The sequence below is a fragment of the Dermacentor albipictus genome, chromosome 2, assembly GCF_038994185.2.
Source record: "Dermacentor albipictus isolate Rhodes 1998 colony chromosome 2, USDA_Dalb.pri_finalv2, whole genome shotgun sequence".
Lineage (NCBI taxonomy): Eukaryota > Metazoa > Arthropoda > Arachnida > Ixodida > Ixodidae > Dermacentor > Dermacentor albipictus.
Window position 1 is genome coordinate 183,110,061 of NC_091822.1, and position 26,271 is coordinate 183,136,331.

General features: G+C 41.8%; 1 protein-coding gene across 1 annotated transcript; it reads right to left on the reverse strand.

The window, feature by feature from the left end:
- Positions 1-328: 328 nt before the first annotated feature.
- LOC135920260 (putative RNA polymerase II subunit B1 CTD phosphatase rpap2) lies at positions 329-25,981 on the reverse strand. Its single transcript, XM_065454427.1, has 12 exons — positions 25,734-25,981; positions 25,240-25,354; positions 24,165-24,263; positions 23,961-24,026; positions 22,621-22,760; positions 20,452-20,664; positions 15,198-15,235; positions 12,548-13,209; positions 11,811-11,920; positions 9,369-9,449; positions 5,150-5,218; positions 329-520 (listed from the first exon to the last, which is right to left on the reverse strand). The coding sequence occupies exons 1-12, from the start codon at positions 25,772-25,774 to the stop codon at positions 382-384; spliced, it is 1,773 nt and encodes a 590-aa protein (XP_065310499.1). The 5' UTR covers positions 25,775-25,981; the 3' UTR covers positions 329-381.
- Positions 25,982-26,271: the final 290 nt, after the last annotated feature.

Sequence of the window (26,271 nt, forward strand, 5' to 3'; positions counted from 1 at the left end):
TGCAAACGGATATAAAACCAAAACTGCCTTCGCGGCGTTCGTATGCTTTACCGCATAATACAAATGTACTGTGGCAAAACTGTCTTTTTTATGTTAGTTTTTCTACATTGGACACCACAGAAAGTGGGCGCGCTTTAGACAAATACTTCCAAATGCATTGGCGGTGCGTTTCGGTGTTTTTTCCTGCGTCTTGTTTAATTCGACCGGCTGGAACACTCAATCAATTTTATCTGGTCCCATTAGGGTCGAATTAACAAAAGTCGACTGTATCGATTCTCTCTTGTCCGAACGTTGATTACTGATGTGTCTAATCTTGCACACTATCATGTAAATTGGTCATGTAATTAGTTTATTTAATATACATAAAGCCTAGAGGCAGCATTAACTGCCCAGCAAGTCGTCAACCATATGCATTGTGTCCTGCAGAGAAAGTCCACTGTCTTCCAAGAAAATGGAGAAGCGCATCCGTGATTCCTCCATCATAATGGCGGAATTCAGTGGTGGACACTTTCTCGAAAGCCTGTGATGCAGAAAATGAGAAATAAGGTAGTTAGATACAGTACATTTTAGATAGCACTACATTTTTTGTAAGGCCTAGTTCATAAAAATTACATGCATTAAAATCAGTTAGCCATTACTCAATTTATGCAACACCTTTGGACAAGGCTCATCAGCAAGTAATAGTACGAAAAAAAAAATAAAATGACCTCAAACAACATTTCACAAAAGGAATCACAAAAAGTAGGAAACTGTTCCATGAAGCAGCAAATGGAAAAGGTAGCAGCCCTCAAACCTTAGAGTAGGTGTTTTGGCTGTTGTCATAACTGTTATTGTGATTGTAATGATGATATATAATCAACCTGTGTAGGTACGTCTATGACAGGAGGGGAAAAAACATCTACCCAGAACAGAATATGGTAATGCTATTCTTTATGATTAAAAATGTCACTAATTGTCCTTAATTCCCCTATGCTTCCACGTGCATCAATTAGCGATGGCCTTATTGAAAGCACTGCTTGTTACTTATCGCTAATAAATGACACTGGGCCAGAAAGTGTCCAAATATTAAAATGACACTTCATTTTTATGAGGGCCTTGAAAAGCGCTCCCCTGAACATAATAAACAAATCTGTTCACTGTTATGTTTGGATTGTGCGGATGTTTATCAAGCACCATGGTTTCATGAACAGCTTGTTAATGTCGAAGATTTCTAGCTGTATGGCCATACACCTGGCATTAAGTGAGTCGAAAACCAGCAAAACAGTCTCAAAGACAAGCCACATGAAACTAAAATGTAATGCCTTGCTGCAAAATTTTTTTTAGGCCACATAAGCTTATGTAACTTTCTACAAGTAAGCTCTCATACAGACTAATGGCAACCCATTTAAAATAATTATTTGCAACTAAAAAGAGTGCACCATTCAAAAATCATTACAGCTAAATTATACTTAACAAAATACTGCAAGAGTAAAATTCTAAGGCTATCACTATTGTAAGGCTAAGAGTTATGGCAGTGAATAAGACATGTCATGTAATATAACAGGTTTCGTGAACTTAAAGTGCGCTAGGGATGAGAAACCGAAGCAGAAGAAGACAGGACGAATGCAGACTAACAACGAAATTATGTCTTACCAACTAGCCTCCCGACACACTTTCCTCGAGTTCATATAACAGGTATTGCCAAACAGATATAGCCTTTCCGTGTGATGTGTTGCTTTACTGTTCTTAATCTTATTTTTGAAGATAATGTCTTCCTTGACGAGTTACCACCACTTTTCCATAACGGGTATGTATGTTTCTACAGTCTGTTTCTAGCCTCTTTTATGGGCCGATCCCAAAGACAGTGTAGTCTAAAAATGTCACAAAGCTGACGATAACGAATGATGATGATGAACCATACAACTTATACTGAAAGCCACGCTGATTATGAATATGGTAATTATTATGATGCTGACAATGATGATGTGATGATGATAGCTGATGACAAAAGTTTGAAAGGCAATTCAACCTCTAGATGACGTCGATTAAACATTGCCGCTCCAATACGGCTTTCAATAAATTATACAGTTCATACATCCCACTCTCCTATCCAACTCACCAAAGGCAACATATTCTTGCATCAACTTCAACTGGAAGTTCTATCGCCTTCCACATTTTTTTCTTACTAAGCAGACAAGTGACCCTATCATTTTATGTTTAGAAGCCAGAGTTGTCACATTGCTTGGCCAATACCACATCACCACACCTATACTGTTTTAAACTTGTGCTGTTATACTTCATTAGAATGCGTCTTGAACTCACTCTGATAGAGTTCTTGAAGGAGCGGGTCTGTGAAAAAGATCAAAGCGCCTTCGAGCTCCTTCACAAACCTTTGCTCTGTTTTACAACAGTTATCAATAGCCTCCTGCATCACATACAAATAGCAGCCAGCTACTTCTAATTCAACAACCGCCAGCTGTGCCATTGTTGCCACTTTAGTGCTGCCTGCTTTTGGGCACCAGTTTACCCAATATGAGGATCTAGTTTTATTTATTCTTTCTGGTACTGCTTCTGCTTCTTCAATAACAGCCCATTGTGGCAATATTTAGTGAATCACAAAAGGTGTGCAGTGAAACTAAACCTAACCTAACTTAAAGGGACCTCAAAACAATTTTGACGATTTTGTACAAATGTACCGAATCACTAGAGTAGTTCCTTCTGATCATTAATTGATGCATCTAAGTGCTCCACGTAAAGCATGTAATTTATTATAAGGTTTTAAAAATGTACACTGCTGCCAATCGCAGCCATGGCTAGGCTGAATTTTAAACCCCTGTAACCCATTTGACATTATTTACCCCAATAACGTTGGTAGGGCGAGCTATCTGATTGGCTGCCCAGTGTGCGTCATCAATAATTTTTCCAACTTTATGGTGAACAAATGTTTGTAACAGTTGGAATGTTAGTTAATTGTTTATATAAAGAAAGTAACAGAAAAAGAATGCCCAAGAACAATTTCTCACTACATTTAAGCACTTCCGGCACACAGCAAGCGTCGTCTGCTTGTGTTACAACGTGCTCCATTTGATGAGGGCTCCGCTGTCAAAGTCGGTCTCAGTCTTTTCGTGAGCACAATGATACAACTTTGTTGCGTTGTGGACTGGAAGCATAGCGACTGGCAATATGTCAAGCTGCGTCACTGTGTCCCTCTGTAAGGCAGCAGATGAGTGGACTGGCTGCAGCGCATCAGACTGCCACTATCCGATCGGCACCAGGATTCGCATGTTTGCAGTTGTCACTTTACATCGGAGGATTACTACTGCAATAGCTTTCAAGAGTCCGGTATTCAAGTAAACACAAGCGCAAGGGGACAGGGTCTGGCCGTTTGACTGTGCCATTTCACGAGATGAGCAGAAGCGCAAATGTGAATGGTCTCTACAGTGCAGCCATCTGGTGGCACAGAGGTCAACCACACACAGTAGCAGTAACGAAATGTATTCTTCTTTGCTGCTGGTGTAAACCTTCCACAGGAGTGTAATCATCAGCACATTCTTGTTGTAAATGTTTAAAATGTTTTACACTTGGTTACAGCAATATTAGCGCTTTGTTTGGCTGGTTAAGCTCTGTGCCAACAGGTGGCTGGACCATGCAGACCGATCAGGCCACTCACGTACGTCTATGCTAAAGTTCCTTTATCAGCTCGAGTTTATGCCTCCAGCCATTCATCAAAATGCCCAGCTCGCCTGTGGTTACCGGAATGCCAGACATGTTCGGCACTGCAACAGGATGCTCGCAACGCATGTTGCTTCAATAGCTCTCGCTTAAGGTCAACTGCCAAGCAGCTGGTGGAGAGTTTGGAGAGGCTTCGTGTGCTCGCTCCTAGAGAACCGAATGTCAACGACACGACGTGCCATTATGACATAGAGCCAGCGAAGGTGGAGCTTAGCCCCGATCACTCGGCGAATAAGTTGAGGAAAAAATGCATGACTATAAAGGAAAGCAACTTGTAATCATCCGTGGCTCTCTTAATATGAGACACCTCACACAAATTGTGGTGTGAATGATTAATGTTAGCTGTACCTTATGCATATACAAAATTTGTCCGAACCGTTTCAGGAGCCCTTTAAGAAGAGGCTTTACCTTGGGATGAACTCTCAGTTCCCTATTCAAGTACATGTGAAATGCAGAAATACTCCTCTCACTGGACAACCACTGGACAACCACTGAACCAATTTTAAAGAAATTTGTTTCAATTAAGAGAGAAAACTGAATACCACCAGCCATTCGAGGCACAAGCTTGATATAGGCTCTCATAAAAAATGAAGATTGCCGAAACTTAGTAAGTTAAAAAAATTGAAGCACTAGCTTTGCAAATTTGCCACTTCGCACGAAAAAATACATATCTCAGTTCTGTAAACTGTATCTGTTACGATTTCTGAAGTGTCCAAATATGCCATACAAGTTTACAGCTTACATGAAATTGTTTCAATATTTATAAGAGTTTTGCATAACTTCCATTCAAAAATTAGATGTATAAGTATGTTGTATAACACATCCATTCTTCCTACTTTAGATGTCTTAATAGGTGCACTCTAAGAAATGTGGCATCATTTTCTATTTTCAAGTTTAAAAATTGTAAGTGTAATGCTTCTGAATTTTTTTTTCTTTCATGTTTAGTGATGATTTCTGCTAAAAAAAGCTCATGTATAAGAAATATGCTTCCTAAAGTAGTTAGATATTAACTTTTTCTTTCAAATGTGAAAGGCTCATCAGATTCGGTGCAGTGAATGAAAAGCAATGGATTGCAATGGAATGCGACAGCCTGACTAAGTATCCAAGTGCAAGTAAGAAGCACAGCCAAAAAGAACCACATGTGGGCTCGCAAGTCACAGTTTGGCTGACACTGTTGTGCAAATGTGGGACAGTACAGTCACAGTTAAAGGCCAACTGCAATGAAACTTTACATTGGCTAATTTTGTTATAGATGGGCAGTATATATATTATCAAAGAATCTTGGCAAAACTCCAAGGCTGGCAATTAATCTTTTTTTGCTAACAACATTAAAACAGCATGTTACCGGATGACGCAGGCCATTTGGTGATTAGGCCATTGTATCATTGCAGTTGGCCTTTATTGTCAAGACCTTGAGCAGAAGAAGTGTGCAACTCACATGACCAGTATCGCAGCTGCTATATGTGTCCAGGTTTCCAACCTGAAGGTGATGTTTTCAGCAGAGAGCCTAAGTATAGGAGCAGTTGCAGCAATAAAACAAGTGCAAACACACACACACACACACATTTGTGCACACACGCACACATGCACAGAGAGAGAGAGAAACAGAGATCAGTCATTCTTCTGCTAATCACCAATCCCTTCTTACACAAGGTAAATCTATTATACCTTCATTTGCAATCATAAAATACTAAGACGATGGCTTAGCATTTCAGACTTGGTTTCAGGAAACCAATTCACTTATCCACACTGAAGCACTCTCACCTTCGAAATAATCCTCTTGCACGGCAATATAGAGTTCCCAGTGTCCCTCACACTTCGTTAATATGTCCTGGAAGTCTTCTTTTGGGAATGAATTGAGCACCTTCTGCTATTTGGGCTTGATCTCAACAATCACATCAACATGGAGACATTAAGCTGGTTTCCTTTAATTTCAGGGAGAAAGCTAAAGTCAGCAGGAGCCAAATCTGGCAACTCAGATGGGTATAGAAGAGAAACCACATTGTTTCCGATTAGAAACTCATGTGTGTGTCGCAAGCATTGTGACAGGGTGATCCAGCTTCTGAGCCACAGATGCATTGTCACCGAATGTCCATGTCCTCCTTAAGATGCCCTAAAATATGACAGTAAAGTGCGCTGTTGACGGTCTCGCCATTCTAGGAAAATTTGTGATGCAGAATGCTTTGAATTCTAGCCGTTGCCTGGCCTACCCTGGTTGTAGTGACAATGCACTTTTCCACTGCGAAGACTGTTAGTTACCCCTGTGATGATGTTCGACATGAAATATGGGTCATTAGGCAAATTTGGCTCCCAGTGACTTCACTCTCACGAAAATTAAGAAATCAGCTCAAAAGGGCATAGATCCGATGTACTTGCTGAAATTAAGTGCAAATTGCAGATGCCCAGCTTGATCTGGTAAGAAGACTTCTAGGACATATTCGCAAAGCTGCAGAAATGATAGGAAGGCTGCACTGCTGTACAGGGGGACTGCTTCGAAAGTGACAGTGTTTGAATGTAGATCAACAAATTACTTTCTTGAAAACAGAGCTCACTTTAAAGCTTTCTGATACCACCTCATATATAAGTAGATCTCCATGCATCTTTTTTTTTCTATGTGTACTATAATAATGTCCAAACTAAAATATGCATGTCGGTTCTCTAGTATTCTTCACGGTAGTTACCACAGATGACAAGGTTTGTTCAGCAATATAATGCAATACCAAATGCATGCTAAGACATACCTTCACTAGTTGCAAGTCTGAGTACAGACTGCAGCCGTAACTTGAAGAAATTCAGCTACAACCACCAATCCTCTTGCTTTCGTGCATACAGTCGCTAACTATGCTAGATGATTATTTGCACAGCTTCGTAGCGCTGCCACTGCCCCCTTAGACTTATTGCATAAGAATGACCAAAATTTCAGATACCTTAGAGCACAAGGTTTGATAATTCGGAGTTCAACATCACTACACAGTGCCAATATGGCCAATGAGTTGAGCAGAAAGAGCGATATTTTTGTTTTCATACATGGCATGGCCATCAGCCATGTTACTGGAGCCTTCCCACACTGAAACTAGCGAAGCATAGTAGATCCAGTAGTGGCCAGCCATGCTAAAAGCACGGGACAAGGCAAGCCACTAAGTTCTAAAAACTGCAACTATAGTTTGTTGAGTCTGTTACATGCATCCAGTGTTCGTTTATTTACATTTGAAACAGTAACACGGTTATGGACGGCTTCTTGATTGCTATTGTAAATTTTTGTTAGTCAATATCACCAATCAGCGTCTAGTGGCTCCAACTCCATCCTCAATGTCTCTGCTGACCATAGGCGGAAAGTTTTCATTTTTCAGGAGGGTGGGGGGAGGGGAGCAGGGCCCTGACCAGCCTTTTAAACCCCAAATATATATTAATAACACTTGCACTTGAAGAAACTTCGAGTGACCTCGAAGAATTGTTCTCATGAGGTGACGGCCTTATATGAGTATATACAAGACCTCATAGAAAGAGACAGTTCAATTTCACAGCCGGAGTCTTCTCGCACCACCAAGAATCTGGCATCTCTCAGTGACGTAATCTTTTGTGTATTTGTCATATACCTCGCGAACACTAATAGTGATTTGCCTTTCCAGAGAAACTGCAGGCACTCTCTCTCTATTCCTTTCTTTTTTTTTTTTAACAGTGAGTCCAAGTACAAGTGCTGCTGCACATGACAGCTGTTGATTCTGATTTCGAGTGAATCCTGCTTGGCCTAATTTTGGCTATTGCGTGAATTATACGGGGTGTCCCAAGTATCATGCACTAAGTCTTTTTAAAAAAGAGCAATTGCATTACTCGAAGAAAACCTAGTGCATATTGTTTCCAGTACAGTGGAGTAGCCGCCAGTAATATTTTCGTTACTGAGATTCATTTAGGTAATTGTAATTAATTATCTAACTCGAGAAGTACTGTCCTAGTTATCAAAGTGTCAATGAGGCATTTGTAGGTACCCCCAAATGACATCTAACTGTGGTGTTTTCAGCGATGCACTAATCGCATACTACATTTTTCCGACTGGTAAAGAAACCCAAGAAATATGGAAAACATCACGTGACTGTGCTCCCACTAGCATCATAAAGCAGTGCCCTCAAATAAACTGATTGAAAGCAAATTATTTGCCTTTTGCAAACCCGAAGAGACAGTGCATCACCTTGATAATGGTACGGAAGGAGCACCAACAGCAAGTCTCGCGGCTTCACAGCTATTCCTTCCTCTCATTTCTACAGCCACACTTATTATCAGTCTCTCAAGGTCGACTGATCACATTGATAACAAAAGCCCCTTGAAAACGCGGCCGAACAGCCCCTCTTACCAGGCACGAAACGCGAAAAGCGATGGAATAGGCATAGAACGCTTCAAAATTCCGACTCTGCTCGCACCGCATCGAAAGAGTGTGCGCATAGCTATATGGCTATATTTCGTGCCAGAAACTTGCCTCAGACCAAAGCAAATTTAAAATGACGGTTTTATTTTTCACGAGAGCGTATACCTGCTGCAAAAATAAGCTCGTGGCAAAAAATAAAAGCGAATAAACAGACTGGGAAATGACCCACGTGTAGAGAAAAGGCAAAACCGATGCGTTCAAGAAAGTAAATGTACCACTTAATGAGCCGAATAGACAATCAGGACGTCTGCACAAAAAAAAAGAAAAAAAAAAGAAAAAGGAAACCATCAGTTAAAGTGCGCCTTTATTATCTGTGAATTCGTAAGCACTGTTGATGCCTAGAAGACGGGTTGGAATAGGTGTCCTCCTGTAGATATGCCGTACTGAGTCCGCTTTACCACATCTTCAGTGGCTTTCTTGATGACCAACGCTGGTGTTCTATGGCAGACATCCGTTATCCTTACCTTGAGATCATATGACGTCGTCGTCTCGATCATGTAAACACGATATTTCACATAACCACAAAGAAAGAAATCAAGTGGAGAGAGGTCAGGTGACCTAACCGGCGAATTCACAGGCCCATGCCTTCTGATCTATTGCGCATGAAAAGTTGCATCCAGCCAGTTTCGTGCTCAGCTACTGCTGTGTGCTGGCACCCCATCCTGCTAATACCACAGGAGTGAAAGACATGGCAACGGGACTTCACTGAGAAACTAATCCACCACTCCGTCAAATTTTTCGTCCATGTGACCCTATCCAGTCAGTGTGTGATCAAACAAGATGGGACCAATTATAGTACCGGCGTAATTTTCACACCACACACTGAACGCCCACTGGTACTGTACCAAGTGCGCTTTGCCCGGTATGGATTGGAGTCACTCCAACAGTGTGCATTATGCAAATTTACTTGGCCGTTTCTGCAACAACTGCCTTCATCTGTGCATATGATATTGCTCAAAGAGTCCAGTAAATCATCAGCTTTTGTGAGGAACCAATTCAAGAAATCTAGATGATTCTGCAGGTCCCTATCTTCCAAGATTGTTGCTGGCTAAGGCGGTACGAGTGAAAGGGCGAGTGATTTAGAATCCTCCAAACTGATGATTTGGAAACTGGCACCTGGGTGGCCACGTGCTGCACGCTAACTGCCACAACAGAAAATCAGGGCAAAGTTGCATGTATTAGCATGTCACACAGACTACTTTGTACAGCAGTAACAAAATTAGCATCAGTTTCTTACCTGAACGTCAAGATTAGTTCCGTCAAATAAGATGACACCTCTGACAGATCCATGTACAGCACGTCCAAGATGTCGGGAAGCCTGAAATAAAAACATCTTTCTTGTTCATGTGCATCAGCAATAATGCATAATGTCTCCATTAAATCTACATATCCTTAGCACTCCTCTTTAAAGCTGCTAAATGTAATGGTTGGCGCAATTGTCACCAAAGCAAGAAGAAGTGGCTTCCTCTGTCAATTTCTTTACGCAGATGTCAGATCCATTGTGCGCAGTACACAATAAAAATCTTCGTTTGAGCAATGCCAAATTCCTCAAGGTTGGAATACCAACTCATCCTGCAAACCATCATTATGAAACAACGCAAAACTTCACATTTTCAGAAAAAAAAAGAAGAACATGCCACTCCCTGAAGCACAGTTTTACTGTAGAGTGAGAACAAGCTGTGGCTGTTCTTCAGCCCCCAGCAACTAACTCTCCAAAGTGTGCTGTCTACAACTGTGATGTGGAGGTGGCACAAAAAGGGAGCCACGATGGCCACAATTTGTTAGACCAGCCAGCCATGGTGGCTATAATCTTGTAGCAGTAGTTTAATACAACTGCTACATCTAATGCAACTGTTCCAGCTAATGCATCAGAAATGTCATACGTACAGCAAACTGCAAAATGGCGACCGTAAACCAAGTCAGAAAAAAAAAGAATGTTTGATGGCAATATGGCTAGATACCTTGCATTGAGCATCTTTTAGTAAGAATCAGTTTCATTCTTTACATTGAGTAGAATTAGTTATGACTGTAACATGCATGCAAATTTGAATGCACCTTTTATCCAAAAAAGGTGCATGTTATAATTGTACTAATACGGTATATCAGGTAAGTTTCTGGAATTCCCTAAGGGTCTTCTGAGCATGCTGCATTAAAACAGATAATTTTGTTTCTGTATTTGCAAGATTTTTCAGGATTGGGTGAGCGGCCTACTTTAACAAACTGTCCAAACATTCTACAGCATTTTGCTGATGTCTGTTTTCAGGGATGCTGAAGATGTGAGAAATGTGTGAGAAATACATCTTCAATGGCAAGGATGAATTTGCTCCTTCATGAAGTTAACGAGAACTTGATTTGTTCCCTGTCGCCCCTGCCTAATAAACACTCTTTTCTGCTGCCCTCATGGTCATTACACAAATAAGATGCCCAGTTATCAGAGATAAAACAGAACTGAACGCCACTCTCATACCAAGGATAAAAGTTTCTGAGGGGGTCCAAGGATAAAGGTTTAGAACTCTTGCAGCAAGACATTGTTACAGATCACAATTTCTATCATATTCATTTTTAACACTATACAGAAGAACAGTGGCATTCAGTATGTGCTGCAACACGGTGCTTGTTGTTGAAGGGGTTTTAAGACTGCATGGCGGCGCCAACATACGAAAAATTGGTTTAAGAAATACAAGTAATGGGCCCTAATGAAGAAAAGTTCCCTTGATGAAAAGTTGGCCGCAGCTAAATTCTTTGTTTGACTACTGCTCATCACTTCAAGCTTCCATCTTCCTGTGAACTCCTCTCTCGATTGAAGTAATGCGAAAGGTGTTTAGTTCTCTATTTTTTCCTACTTTGGTGTAGTCTTGGAGCCTATGCAACCATGGGAACCGTGTTGCAACTCATATCGAACGCAACTGCACTTCTTGCACAGGAATGGGTTCTGCGTTTCAAAACGAGACTTTGCTACAGCAAATTCTTGGCAGTAAACCCGTAAAGTTTAGACAACACGCATTCTTTATCGAAGGAGTACTGACACGCACTTCTGAAGTTGTACTTGCGCTTGAAAGGATGGCACATGGCAAGCATGTCTGGTAACACTTGAAATATACTTTAATTTTATGCAAAACTTGGTCTCAGAATGCCAGACCTGGTGCTGTTAATTTTATTGTGACATCATGACACAGAGCAAAATCTGATGACATTGTTTAGCAATACGGCTCGGTACAATGATGTTGATCATAAAAAAGTCAACAAGTGCGCTGCACATTTCCTCTGGCTACACTTGTGTGCAGCTGCCACAGTGATCACAGTGACCACACGAGCCAGAGTAACGTGGTGTCATAATGCATCCCCGTCTCGGACGCCGCCATAAAAAATGGTTCATAAAAACATGTACAATCAAACCTTGTCATAACGAAACTAGATATAAGGAAATAATGGATGTAACAAAGTGAAATTCCACTTTAAATATCCACAGATTCATATTGCAGTACATGGAATGATGGATATAACAAAGTGATGAATATAACAAAGTAACTTTGACTCCCCTTTAAGTTCATCACAATGAGCCTTTACCGTATCATATTAAATTATTTAACTGCTCTGACACGAGTATTCTTCCCATGGTTACAGTGTTTATTTATTGCGAAAATATGGCAAATCACAAATATTGTGTCAGTCTACTTACACTTTCCTCAACCAGTTAAGCACTATCCTGCGTCGGTGAACATTCTGAGCATGGCTGTCTACAAGAGGAAGCACAGGTTCTCGTTCACATGACTCTGTCGTGTCAGGGTCCTGAAAACATTGTTCCAGTTAGTGAACTGCAGGTTGCCAAGAAAATTCTGCCCTATTCATCTCACATCTCACATTCATCTCACATCGAAGGGTAACACAAGACGTGGGACCCCAGTACTTTCCAGACACTGGCTTTACTGTACACTATTATTCTGCACTTGTCTTGCTAGCAATGTATTTAATACTACACAAGATAATTCCTCTAATGCACATAGCAGGAGACATAACAAGATTTCTCTGCAATAACTATTGCAGGAAAGTTTCAGCCCAAACCCTGAGGAATAGCAAAAGGCACCCCAGAAAAATGGCAATTCAAGCATCACCAAGCTAGGACGAGCTTGGATGAAATCTATACACAGCTTCTAAATTTATTCAAGTGCAGAAGGCTGTTTCCAGTTTGAATTTGTACAACACTGCTAAGATCAGTGCTACTTCATGATGAGAATACATAAGTCCATAGTCACATTTAATCTTACCAGTCGAATAAAAAGGTGTGTCGTATACTACACGGATATGACATAAATATCAACTGTTTCATTCAAAATATGGCTTCATAGTATGAAGGTGCAACTTAAACAATTGAAAATAAAGTAATACAAAGGCAGCAAGAGCAGTGTTCCCACATACCTCCGTCTGCTTTTCTCTTCTTGGCTTGCTGTCACATGTCTTTGACACTGACATAGCACTTTGTTTCGATTTTGCATGCATCTCTCTCTTCTTAAAGCTATCCTGATGCCGTTCGCGAATTTCCAGTTTTCTCCGTTGCGAATCTTGTCGCAGCTGCTCCATTGTCGGCATAGGAGCTGATGGCTTTTTTGAAACCTGCACATCTTCGTCATCATCAGAGTCCAATGCAGCTGCCCCGAGCCTTTCCTCAGCCCTCTCCTCCTCGTCGAGGCGTTTGCAGAGCTTTGAATAAAGCGCATGATAGCGCTCCACTTTGATAGCTTCCTCCCGCTTCCTATTGTTAATCCGAAAACGCCTGGCTGCACCAACTCCAACAAGAAAAGCAACTGTCTCCGCCGTGATCCACTGCTTCAGGGCATGTCTGACTCTCTCTATTGGAGGACCAACTGTGTCACTACTCGTGGTAGGAGTTTTTACTGCCCTGGCGTGCTCACTAGCCAATGCCTGCTGCCACGACTTCTGGTTGCGGCTGGGAACACTGTTCCTTGTTCGACTGTTCAACTTTTCAGCTGGTGCTGGTTCGTCGTTGTGTAGAAGCGAAGCTGCTGCAGGATGCCTCTCGTATGTCTTGGGGCTTTCACGTTCATAGTCATAGCCATCCTCTGCGAACGTACAGGAAGAGGCAGTTTTAAAAACAGTTTAAGGCACCATCTACCTCAAAAACACGTTGTTGTTTTACAATGCAACACATTTGTAATGGCAGAGCAAGGTTGGTTTATCTCATTATACAATAAGTGAGCTTTTACGTTATAATATATGCACGGACATTGACTGAGACTTCTGAATGTCTTAAAATAATTTATAGAGTTCAGTTAAACAATGTTGAATACAACAGAAGTTTAACAAATCACTATCTGACATTTATAACCAAGAGAGCCATAATAGAGGTATTTCATTAATCAGAACTGAATTCAAGATTGCTGTGCAAGGTTCCTCGTTAGCTTCCAGCTGTCTCTGCCCTTGAAATATTTTTTGAAGTATAGTATGCATTTTTTTCCAGTATTATTTTTTCTACATGCTTCTAGTTCTTTACCTGTTTTACTGCAGGATCCTGTGATTCAATGCTTCAATCATATATGTACATATATGTATGCACACATAGTAGAACATCGTTGAAATGATCCCATGTCGTACAATTTCTCAGCCCTGACGTTCACGATCAAGAACACGAAGAATGGCCCAATACAGTTGCACTTCTGTTTCACTGGTTAATACGCTCTTGGAAAGCACAATCTTCTGGCATCAACATTCAGTAAATCACCAAACTCTAATCGCATGATACATTTTCTAGCTGCAAGATCATGTATAGGCGCCTACCATGGTAGCTTCCCTAAATACTCACCAGCCCGTGTAATGAAAAAAATGCCAGCACACACTTAGCTTCCTCTTCCGGTACCAGCAAATCTGACGGGCCGTCACACATTGCATTCACAACTGTCGCCACCAACCTTATCGCGATAAACATCTGCATTTATTTGTTTGACAGCATGTGTAGTAGCACTGTTGAAAGCACACTGCATGCTTTTAATAGATGATAACCAAAACAGACCGCCGTTTCCTGCAATTCCCCAACAGCAAGAAGTGAGCATCATGTTTTGCTCTGGCAGCGTCACATTCTAGCATTGCGAACATGCTCGATTCTGTTTCAGTTTCTCATCGCTATCTGAAAACACTACGCAGCAGGAAAACAACAAAATGTGTCTCGGACCACTTGAGCCCTACAAGCTCGACGTGCATTGGTGTCTTGTGTCGCAACGATTCTCGCGGAGTGGGCGTGTAACAAATTCCAGCCAGAATGCCCCACCCGAACAAGTTGCTGACCCAGGCTGAAATCAAGGAGCCTAAAGGTGAGCTTGCCGAAGCTGCAAAAACGACAATGTGCATCGCAGTTCGTTTGGAACCTACCAGCCAAACATTTGTCAGCATCTTGTGCTTCAACGATTTGTCGAACACTTCCCATAAAATAGATGTCAACTACAGTTGGGCCTGCCAAGTTATTTAGTGACATTGGATTGTACGTTTTCCCGGCTAGTAAGATTTTTCTTGCATTTCTTTTCAAACCTCATGAACAAAGTAGCACTGTATATGTTCGCATATGCATGTTTGCGCTAATATATATTCTTATTTATTAGTTATTCTTTATGTTTACTGCATCTTTAGATACTATAGTATCCATATGCTCCTTTTAGTGAAACTATTATGCTTAGTTACTTTATTTTTCATCACATCTCCCCCTTCAGAAACTTTGTCTTTTCTTGCTAATTAGTCACGCATTGTCATATTGTGAAGTATAAAAACTATTTTATCTCTGCATAGTATTAGTGGAAGTGGAACACTTGTGGCCCAATAATGATTTGCAAGACTTGGAAATGTTGCTCAGCAGAAGGCTGTCAACTGAAACTCACTACACGATTTTACCCTTTTAAATGGCTACCCTGTTTTGATATTCCTCAAGAATAGCAGCACACTTAAGCATACCAGTTCAGTCCAGCCTTTCCACATCATTTATTAATGAATATTCCGTCTATCCATGAGTTATCTGCAAGGTGGTGTTAAAACACTTCCAGGAAGCAAATAAAAATATACTCACCTAGTTCTTGATCATCAGTGCCTGACTCCTCAATGTTTCTAAAGGAGAAACAAATCAGACATGGATTTGTGTCAGCATTCAAATGCAATAACGCATACGCTCGAGAACACACTCCCATGAATGGAATAAGAATAAACAATCACAACTGACACGTACACTGAGGGACTCTCCAAATCTGTCTTACGAGAAGATCGCAGCAACTCAAGGGCATGAAATCAAAAAGTAACTAAGCCGAGGTTCACAAATTATTTAACTTTATTTATCTAACTTATTAGAGAATTCATCTTGAGTTCCTCAAAAACGATGCTTCTTTTAACGAGGAGAGAAAGGTGTTTACCATAGTTGTCGTGGACAATGAGGACAGTCTCGTTAACACTGCTACCGTTCGGACCGATAGGCCAGAGGTCGCGGAGCAAGCGGCTATTGCGCTCGCCTTGGTTGACAGGCGCAGGCCTTTTGTATATAGCGATTCAAAGTCGGCCGTTAGGGCCTTTGAGAAGGGCTCGGTGGCTAAGGTTGCTTTTAAAATTATGCAGACATGTGAGATCTCTCAACACTACTTATGTTGGTTCCCTGCTCACCTTGGGATGATCGAGGGAGCCCCTCTGAATCTCAATGAGTCCGCTCATGAGGCAGCGCGAGATCTTACCCTCCGCTCTGCCCCGCGCAACGGCGTGGCGGTACTCACCGAGAATAGAGACTTCCCTTCCACATACAATGAAATCACGAAGTATTACCTTCTTAATCGCAGGGTTTACAGTTTGCCGCAACCTAAACTAAACAGGGCTCAGGCACTTACATTACGCTTACTACAGACTGGTACTTATCCTTGCCCACGGAGACTGAACATGTTTTATCCAGAGATGTATACAGAGCCTTATTGCCAAGATTGTGGTGATTTAGCCACGCTCGAACACATGCTCTGGTCTTGCGAAAGAATTGAAGACTCAGCGATCAAGGATGCGTCCAGGTGGAAGGCTGCACTTCGCAGCCCGGACCTGGATGAACAATTCTGGGCTGTCCAGCAGGCTCACGATGTGGCCGTGAGGCTTGGCCTTCCGGTCCCGACGTGGGAGCGGCCCGCTTAGTGATTAATTATCACTACTTGCAGGACCAAATAAAGTTTTCCTTCCTTCCTTTTTTCCTCAAAAACGGATCTTAAAAATTTTCCGTAGAGCTAATTCATGAAAGGATACCAAATTTTGTGCTCCTGTCCTAATCAAATATGGAATCATACAAGGAAAAACAAACAAAATTGAGGTACAAGAGATAGAAGACAAATTTTATTCAGTGAAAAGACAGAGAGGTGGCCTTGAGCTAGTGTGCTCTAGTCTGCTACACTGGACTGATAAGAGAAGTGCTGAGTGCTTATGTACGTTAGACGGTGGCCCTACTAGAGCCGCTCGTCTAGTTTCTTGTGATTCAGAAACTTCAAGAGCGCTTTAGTTGTTCGCAATCAAGTTGTAGCGTCATGCTATGGCACCAGATGCAACATGGTAAGTGTATAAACTGTACTTCTAGTTACTGATAGATAGAAGGATGAACTTGCTGAGTGCAGTTGATAGCAGTAGACTTCCACCGAGACGAACTCAAAGGGATCATACAAATCCGTTTGTCTTATCAAAAGCTTGTGCTAATAGAAGTGATCCACAAAACTCAAAAGCTGCTATATTATTGGTGAGATCGAATGTCCACAATAAAAAATAATAAAAGAAACAGAATTAAAATGAAAACACAGATGTAAAAAGAAACAGTCGTTGGATCTGCATAATAGGAAGTACTGCTCTATGCATTCTTACTTAAAGGGCGCCTGAAACAGTTCGGAGAAATTTTGTAGACTCACAGGGCACAGCTGCAGTAAAACAGTCGCGCCACAATTTAAGCGAGGTGTCTCATTAAGAGAAGTACAGACGGTTACAAGTTACCCTTCTCTCCAGCCCGTGCTTTTTCTCCTGAACTTGTTCGCCGAGTGATCAGGGCTAAGCTCTGCCTTCACTGGCTCTACATCATGATGTGAGGTCATGTCATCTACTTCTGGTGTATTGGAACCAGCGCGCGAAGCATCTCCAACTTCTTCACTAGCCGCCTGGCCGTTGATCCCCAGCGAGAGTTATCCAAGCAGTGTGCATTGTGAGCATTCTGTTGCAGTGTCAAGCATGTCCGGTAGCTTGGCGTTTCAACAGATGGGTGGAGCTGTAAACTAAGGTCCCTCCATATTACTACTACATGGTGATGAAGGGGCTTTAGCATAAACGTGAGCGGCCTGCGTGGTGCAGCCACTGGGTGGTGCAGAGCTTACCAGCCGAATATCGCTGTAACCAAGCGTAAAACTCTTTGAACACTTAAAAAGACAACATGCTCATTATCACGCTGTTGCCAAAAATTTACGCCAGCAGCAAAGTAGAGTACACTTGGTTACTGCTATATTAACTCTGTGTTCGTCTGGTCAATCTCTGTGCCACCAGGTGGTTGCACCTTGCGGACCATTTGTGCCTCTGCCCATCTGCCAAAATGCCCAGTCTACCTCTATTTACCAGAATAACGGGTGTGCTAAATTTCTCTGTTGTGGTAGTAATCTGGTGGTAGTAATCCTCTGGTGTGACGTGATGGCCGCAAGCGTGTAGTTCCTGGCACTGATCATATACCGACAGCCTTATGCACTGCAGCCACTCCTCTCACTTATTACCTTGCAGAGGGACCCGATGTCACAGCTCGACATGGCGCCAAATACTAGGTTTGCAACGCAACAAGAGCGATTCATGCTCCTCACCAAAAGAACCCTCGAGACCAACACTAATAGCGCAGCTTGTGACAACGTGGAGCTGATTGTAACATAAGCAGATGACACATGCTGTGTGCCAAAAGTGCTTGAGTATGGTGACAAATTGTCTTGTTTTCTCTTTCTGTTACTTTCTTTTATAGAAACAAATTCACCAACATTCTAACTATTACAAACATCTGTTCACCATAAAGCTGGGAACATTACTGATGACGCCACCTGGGTAGCCAATCAGATAGCTTGCCCAACTGACGTCACAGGCGCCAGCTACGTAGACTGTAATGAGGTGGCTGAAAATTCGTGGCAGTGACAACACTGCAATCGGTAGCGATATACATTTTTAAAACCTCATAAAGAATTAGACGCTCTATGTGGAGCGCTTAACTGTGCCACTCAATGATCACAAGGACCTACCCTAACAACTCAGTACGTTTGTACAAAATAAGCACAACCTTTTCAGGGCCCCTTTAAGCAATTGAGTTATTGTTGCTTGCCAACACAGTGCAAAATTGTGTGCTGTTGCAAAAGCTGGCATCTAAATAGCTTTACTCAAATATTCTCTGCTTTGGTGTTGTTAAAAAACATGCAACGAAGTATTCAGGGTGTCATCAGCTGTATCATATGCGACACCACTGGTTTTTGTTCTTGTAGCTCATGGGCAGTGTCCTTCCAATAATTTATCAGCCTGCGGTGGCACCTAGAAGGCTTCACATTAGAAGGCTTCTAATTACTGGCTCTATTAAGCAAGCTTTGCAGGTTCCGTGTCATTGCCAACAATGGCATATCTGTTTATATCCACAGAAATACCATTTGCATTTTATGTAGCTAGCAGAGCTGCCTCCTTCAGCTCCAAGTCTACCAATTGAGGCCTGTCATTGAGTCGCGTAGCAGGCCTCATTGGTGGTTGCAGAAGTTTGGCTTAACTGAATCAGCAATAAGTGTTAGGCTTCCTTTTTCTGCGTGTGTGATAGCAATATAAGGACACTCAAGGTGCACTCATGCCATTGTTGCTGTTGGCACCATTGTGCTATCACGATATCAAGCATTTTGCTATTTAAACATCATGTGCATGGCCCACACACAAAAGGATTGCAGGTCTACAGACATGAGAGCGACCCCAAAGCGTATGGCTGCAAAAATGATGAAGCTGAGTGGACACACCGTCACATTCCACTCAATCAGCTGGGATGAGTTTCTGCGTGAGCATCATGTGCACACAAGCACTAGCATTTCTATTGAATAGCTGCATGCATACCACACACCATGGTGCATACAATGGTCTGAGCGAAATGTACATTGAAGCTAAATCAATCTACTCCTCTCCCTGGGCACTGACAAACGGCTACAGTTTTCCACAAGCCTCATTTTGTGCCCCGTCAAGGTGCCATGCCTGTATCAGCAGTGGCACTGATCCTCCTCACACTAGCATATCGAGGCTCTTAGTAGCTGTCAGGCCATTGTTTCTGCTGCAGAGCAGCAGGCTTCTTGTATGCTGTGTTGCACTAGTATATTGCCCTCACGTATTGTTCAACATTGTTGAAGGAGCTGCAGTGCATTGCAAAATCTTGCTATCACTTTTAATACTTTGTCCTTCAAGCGAAAGTGTCAATTTTTCTTGCCTTTTCATTCTTCTGTTGGGTCTATGAAAAACCAAGCAACTGGTCACACAAAGTGTACCTCATTTCCGAAAAAAGAAGTCTATTGTAGTACATTGTAAAAGAAGCTTAAACATTTACTTGTGTTTCATCACTTTGTTTTTTCGTTACTCCCTTACAGCACCTTTAATTCTTGTTCTGATGTATAACAGCAAGCATTATTGATATGCCACTTTTCTGCTTTTCTCTGAAGCACAGCATTGTCTTTCTCATCTTCTCTATCCCATGATGCTGGTTGACAATGCTATTTTCTTGCTTACATTTTTTTATGAGAAGACATCTTGGCTCAGCAGTGCATTTTGAACTTACTAGAGTCTACTTTTGTGGAGTGCTATTTTCTAGTTTCAATTGATGCGACCACCCCTCCCCTGTAACAGGCTACCCTTCACAATGCAGCAGTGCTTGAGGGTATATAAAACAACACAAAAAATTTAATTTTTGGATTTTACCTGCCAATATCATCAACCTATCATGAAGCATGCTGTTGAGTGGGTCTCGGGATTAACTTTGACAAGCTGGGGCTATTTAGAGTGCACCGAAAGCACTAAACACAAGCATTTCAGCATTCCACCCCCATTGAAGCATGGCTACCATGGCCAGGATCAAACCCACGACCTCATACTCAGCAGTCCAACGCCATGGCCACTAAGCTACCACAACAGGTAGTATCTAAAACAGAAAACTACACAAACATAGAAATAGCTTCAATGCCTTGCAGCTAAATCACAATGCATACAGAAACAAAATAATGTGAAAACAACGCTACTTAGCAAAAATTTCAAACAGGCTGTCTGGTGATTGCATTCACATCAACAGTCACCTTGCCTGGGCTGTGGACTTTGGACTGCCCAGGGCCATTTTGTCAATGCTATCTGCCAACTTCTTCAAAGCATCAGGAGTCACGTAAGGTGAGACGTCCTTCGCAGGTCGTAGCACATCTGCAGGTGTGCTCTCTTGAGGACCTTCAACATCTTTCTCAGACAGGCGGCTATGACCAAGGTCTACTTCCTCGCCACGGCCATCTCTCTTTACACTGCAGAAAAAAAAAAGATTAATTTTGTCTGGTTGCTTATTCAGCATACTAGGAACATAAACGTGGACTTTCAACGAAGTACAAGTAGACGTGATAAAACATGAAGTCAAGAAGCAACAGAACTATGTTCAGTGACAGGTCAAGAATACAGTGACAAATGTCTCTCAAGGAAGCATGTGTACATGCGCCAGTGAATCAACTTGCCTATAGCCTTCTTTCCTTCCTTATCCCCTGTATTGATGTCCTCGCCTTCACTTTTCTTGGATGCTTTCTTGTAACAAAACCCTTTGCACTGCTGGGAATTTTTTGTGCAGCAGCCATTAAGCATTTGACACACACCCACACAATTAAGGTGGTGGAGATGGGCTGCTGGGGAGAAGGTGCTTTTTGCACAAGGTTCTCCGTCTAATCGCCTATTCAAATGGCCTGTTTGTGCTGTAAGCTGTTTTTATCTTGAACTTGGAAATTTCGGCAGTTCACGCATGTGGCGCGTGACCATAATGTGCTCATTGTAGCTGAACAGTTTGGGCTCCTCCTCTTTGTACCGGTAGCATTTGTAAGCAAATTTTAATGCGAAAGCATTATATGCCTCATTACACAAAAGTCCGTCGTCATTGGAGTGACTGAAAGAAGGTAGAAAAAATGGCCAACGGCGCAAAGAGTAAAAACATATGAAGAAACACTCGGATTTACGTCAAATTTCTCAGGGAGGTTCCTGCAAACAATGTAAATTAATGACTTTGAAAAGAAAATTTCGTACATTACTCCCTGCGTGGGAATCGAACCCAGGCCTCCGAAAAGCGAAACAAGCATGCTATCCCAACACCACAGCAGCTCCACGGTTTTGGCTAACTAAAGGTGTGCTTAGTACATGAATCATTGCACACGTCAAGTTGCAGCCATCTAGCTAGCAAAAGGTGAGGCCTAGTGCATGTGTCATTTGGCACGCGACGACACAGCCAATGGACAGGAGGTGGCGCTTGGTCATGAGTGTATAAAATGAACGTCTTCATGACATTCTGAGGTCTAAAAACGGCATAATGCTTTCACATTCCCACACATAAGCAGCCTTAAGTGTCATTGCGAGTTTTTTCGTAAAAAGTGAAGGGATAAATTGCAGGTGCATCATGCCTTCTTGAGGGGAATCTCTCCTGCCTTGTTGACTTGTCATTGACAACAGAACACTACAATGTCACAGAAACACCTCATCTACACATTATTCCACTAATGACACTGACTCATTGCAAAGGCAATGCACGTTTATTTTAAACTACTACCACGCACCCTGTGGAATCTTGGACAGTGTGCATCTTGTAACACTTTTATTTTTCTCTCTCTTTCGTATATGAAGCACCCTAATTCTACATGGCCCCTGATATATGATGGCTTCTTCCCAGTGAGTACTATACTATGGAAGCCACTTTTTAAAGTGGTCTCTGTTTACGTGTCACAAGGCGTTCATAGTTCGGAAAACTAGGTGCAGAAAACATAGGCACAAAATGAATGAAAACGACAACAGGAACACTGTATATTTATCAGTTTAAGAACAATAAAACAACCATAACAAGCACACATGATGCATACTTGGAGTGGTCATTTTACTGTTGCAAAAGCTTCATCAATGGGAATTATTTTCCATATAGAAATTTGCAATGACAAGTTTTCTACAGTATACCTTGTGGCTTAGTATGATAGAGAGCTGTGCAAGCTGGTAAGGATGAAAGGATAAGACATTTGTGTTAGCCTTTTCATTACTTCGTGGCATGTAGGAACAGAGGCCACTTTAAAGAGTAGCAGCTTTTGTAGTACTCTATACCACTCGCAAAAAGCCATATGCTATTCCTCGGCTATCTGTGCTTAATTGGCAATGTATCACCACACTTCTGAATCATGTTTGAGAATCTGGGAATGTTGATGGGGTTTCGAGGAAAACCGGCCTGAATAAGTTGATGGTACCTCTGAGAAAGATGCTCTTCTTCATGGTAAACTCTGTACTTTGTAGCAACGTCTGCCTCGTCTCGAAGCCACAGTGGCCCATCCCACAGTTGGCCTTTCAGAAATGTTGATGCACGATAGCAGGTGTTGCTGCAGTATTGCTAAAACAAGGTGAAACAGATAAAGGTAGAGCAAAAGATCAATTGATTGAACATCATGTGTATGAACATCACCGCTAAACAAAGAGCCACAAAATGTCTATGTCAACAGTAAGGACATGTGTATGTTCCAGTTGATAGAAGCTTCACTTGACTGAAGGACGTTGTAACCTCTTTGGCATCATGCAATTATCCTAAATTCTGACCAAGAATGACCAAACTTTTTACTGTAGAATCCTTTATAAAGAACAATAGAGACAATAGTTTAAGCATTTATTATGAACGATATCAACCATTTATTATCTGCCATTTATTTAAATTGAAGTTAAACAGCAGTACACAAGAAAATTAAAAGTACAGTCGATGATGAAATGAAAAGTGCAAGAAAATGAGAAGTATCATCCCGCAGCTAAGTTCGTCCTTGGCCCCCATGAAACACATGGATGAACACAGCTTGTCCATGGCAAGAAGTGGTTTCTGAGAAATCCATATGTGTTTCTAGAATGAAAACATTGAAGTTGAACAAAAATTTGTCCTGGTCTGGGGATTGAACCTGGGACCAATGCCTCTCCAGGGTGGTTGCTCTACTATCATATAAGATAACCAGAGGGATAGCAAATTGCGAGCAAGATCGAATGAATCATCAACTCCTGCAAAAGTCCGCAAGGCAGAGGAACGTTAACGAAAGAAAATAAAATGTTATCATGCATTATCCATTTGAATGTGTGCTCTAATAATACCTACTAATATTAATACTAATGCCTGCATAGGCTTTTAGGGTATTTAAATAAAGAAGAAAATATTTCCATCCATGAGATATCATAAGATATCATGGGGCTACAAAGAAAACCTATATGGCTTTTCTTGAATTATTGATATTCACAATGAAGTTTATCTACACTCTGGTTTTATGGCAGATACCAAATAAATCAAGCAAGACCAACAAGGAAAAGAAAGAAAAGAATGATGCATGTAATTAATTTTGCTGGGGCCACAACAGTACAAAGAATGCAATAAATCACAAAGCCCCAAATTCCAAACATAACAGAAATTGCAAGTGCAAAGCGACAATGTGCGATGGCCCACGCAATCTAATAACATACGCCCTAATCACCATACAACAGCATGCAGTTTTTTCCATGCTAATTTTTATGCTGGGCTATGGGTTTAAATAGTAGTGGGTTTAAATTGTAGTTTCCTCACCTTGCGATGTGTAATGTCATAGACTTTCTTCGTTTTCATGCAGATGTGATACTGCTGCTTTGGTACCTATATATGTAACAAAGAAATTATATCAACTTAGCTAATCACCAAAAACATGTAGACCATATAGAAAGCTGCTTAAACTCCTCCAATGAGTGGAAGGAGGACTACAGCAGAACAAATACAGAGAAATACAAGGCCTACCTGAGCAATATTCTTGTTGCAGAGCGGATAGCCACAAAGCCGCACTATTGTTCTTTCCTCAACGGCATCCTGATAGTCTTGTTGAGATAGTTCATGCAACTGAAAAAGAATGAAGAATAGCTCAGTTGCCTTCCTTCAAACAAACATGAAGAGACCTCAGAAACCTTGCCAAGTTATCCGAAGTTAAGCTATACTGCAGTACCTAATACGTCAGGTTACTACGAATTGCAGAAATTTCGGAGACAAATGCATTGGTTGATGATGATATATGAATATTTATGGCGCAAAGGCAAGGTATGGATAAAGAGTGTCAAACAATGCCATTGGCATTCCATGGAATATTTTCCCGCAAAGCATTCTATAAGAACTGCAGTACAAAGATATGCAGAACATGAACAGTTGTTGAGACAGATTTTGGTAATGGATATGCCAAATGTGCTACTGTCCTTGGGGTACCTACAAAGTACACATGCCATAAGCCCTTCCTGGTTTCAAATCTGCAATCAGAACATGCTCTCTAAAGTATCAAGTGTACAACCAAAGTAATCAGTAATTAGTTTTGCAATCAAAGTTGTGGAAACGGGCAGACACCTGCTGCTTGCAGAGAATGTTAGATTACGGCACCCAAGTGCTGTTTCGATGTAACTCTATTATAAGCCTTTTGCTTTCTTTTGTGCTCAACTTGTGTCGTTTTGTACACCTGGCGGTGGGCACCCACCACTGCTTGGCCACCCTAATAAAAAACTCAGCAGTATATTGACGCCAGGAGCCTATGCCAGCTCACAATCGGTGCCTGAATTATTTCCATATTTCCAGAGATTAATTGCAACACACAATGTGTAAAGGTTAACATCCCATTGGCAGAATTATAACATGAGGGCAAACTAATACCAATGTAGCAGTGACAAACCACTTTCTTTTTTTCAGTGCAGATTATGCGGTTCGGCAGGTAAACAATTAAAGACACTTCACGCGTGTTTGCGCAAATACAATAACAAGCAAACGACATTGGTCAGAGTTCCTCGCAGATCGTCCACACTATGAACAGTTCCAGTTTCACTTAGACATTACTCACAACTCCAAGCAGCCAATCCTCGGACAGCGAGCTCTCCAGCATCTCCTCCACGATCTGCGCGGCTCTTTTCTTGCAGCTGTCTCGCCTCTCGATTGTTTTCAGTATGGCTTGCTTCCTGCAATTCGCAGCAAGCGGCATGTCAATCGCGAGAACGAAACGTCAGTTGTTAGATTGCTTACAGTCTTAACGCGGCTTCAAAGAAAAGTTTTGATGCAATCTGTCATTGAGGGTGTAGGTTTTTCTTTGAGTTTTATTGAAGCAAATACGCACACAGTAACATACATTACTTCCCTAATGCTCCTGAAGGCGAAGCCGTGTGCCGAGTTGTGCGGTGTTTCGTCACCTATTAAAGAACTGGTTCTTTCAAGATAACATAGAAGTGGCTAAAACTATTCCATGCTAGCCCTGCTCACACTTCTATTTACGCTGAAGTCGCCTATATGACTAAGAAAGATTGCATGTGAACGCGTAAATGAGCGCAAACATCCGTTTACCTCTCCGACGTAGGCACCGATTTTGACTCCGGCTTTTCCATCACGGGTGTGCGCGTACAGAGTTTATATGGCTGAATGTGTTTAGCAATATGTTAGTCAGTTCACAGGTTTAAACACCTTGAAAGAGTGAAACGTAAAGAAGGGATTCCACAAGCTTATTTAGCTTCTGCCACAACTTTCGCTGCGCGGCTTCACGCCATGTTCACGCTACGGACAATCGGCGTGCTGCGCGGCCGCCGCAGTGTTTTGGTTTGGTTGCCAACTTGATCCGTGTACAGTTTGTTTTCCCGCTAAACTTCACTACTTTCATCAAGTGCCTGCTGTGGGAGCTGTGGGCAAGTAGCTGTGGGCGCCGTCCAAGGAGTCGAACTTACCAGTGCCTGTGCCGTAAGTTCAAGAAGCAACATCACCGAAGGCAAAGCTTCAGATAAGAAATATTGGGGTTTGAGCAGATTTTACACCCAATTCCTACTCTCATTAGAACCACATACCATTTCTTACCTTCTAAAACACAAACTGACATACCGGTGCAAAACAC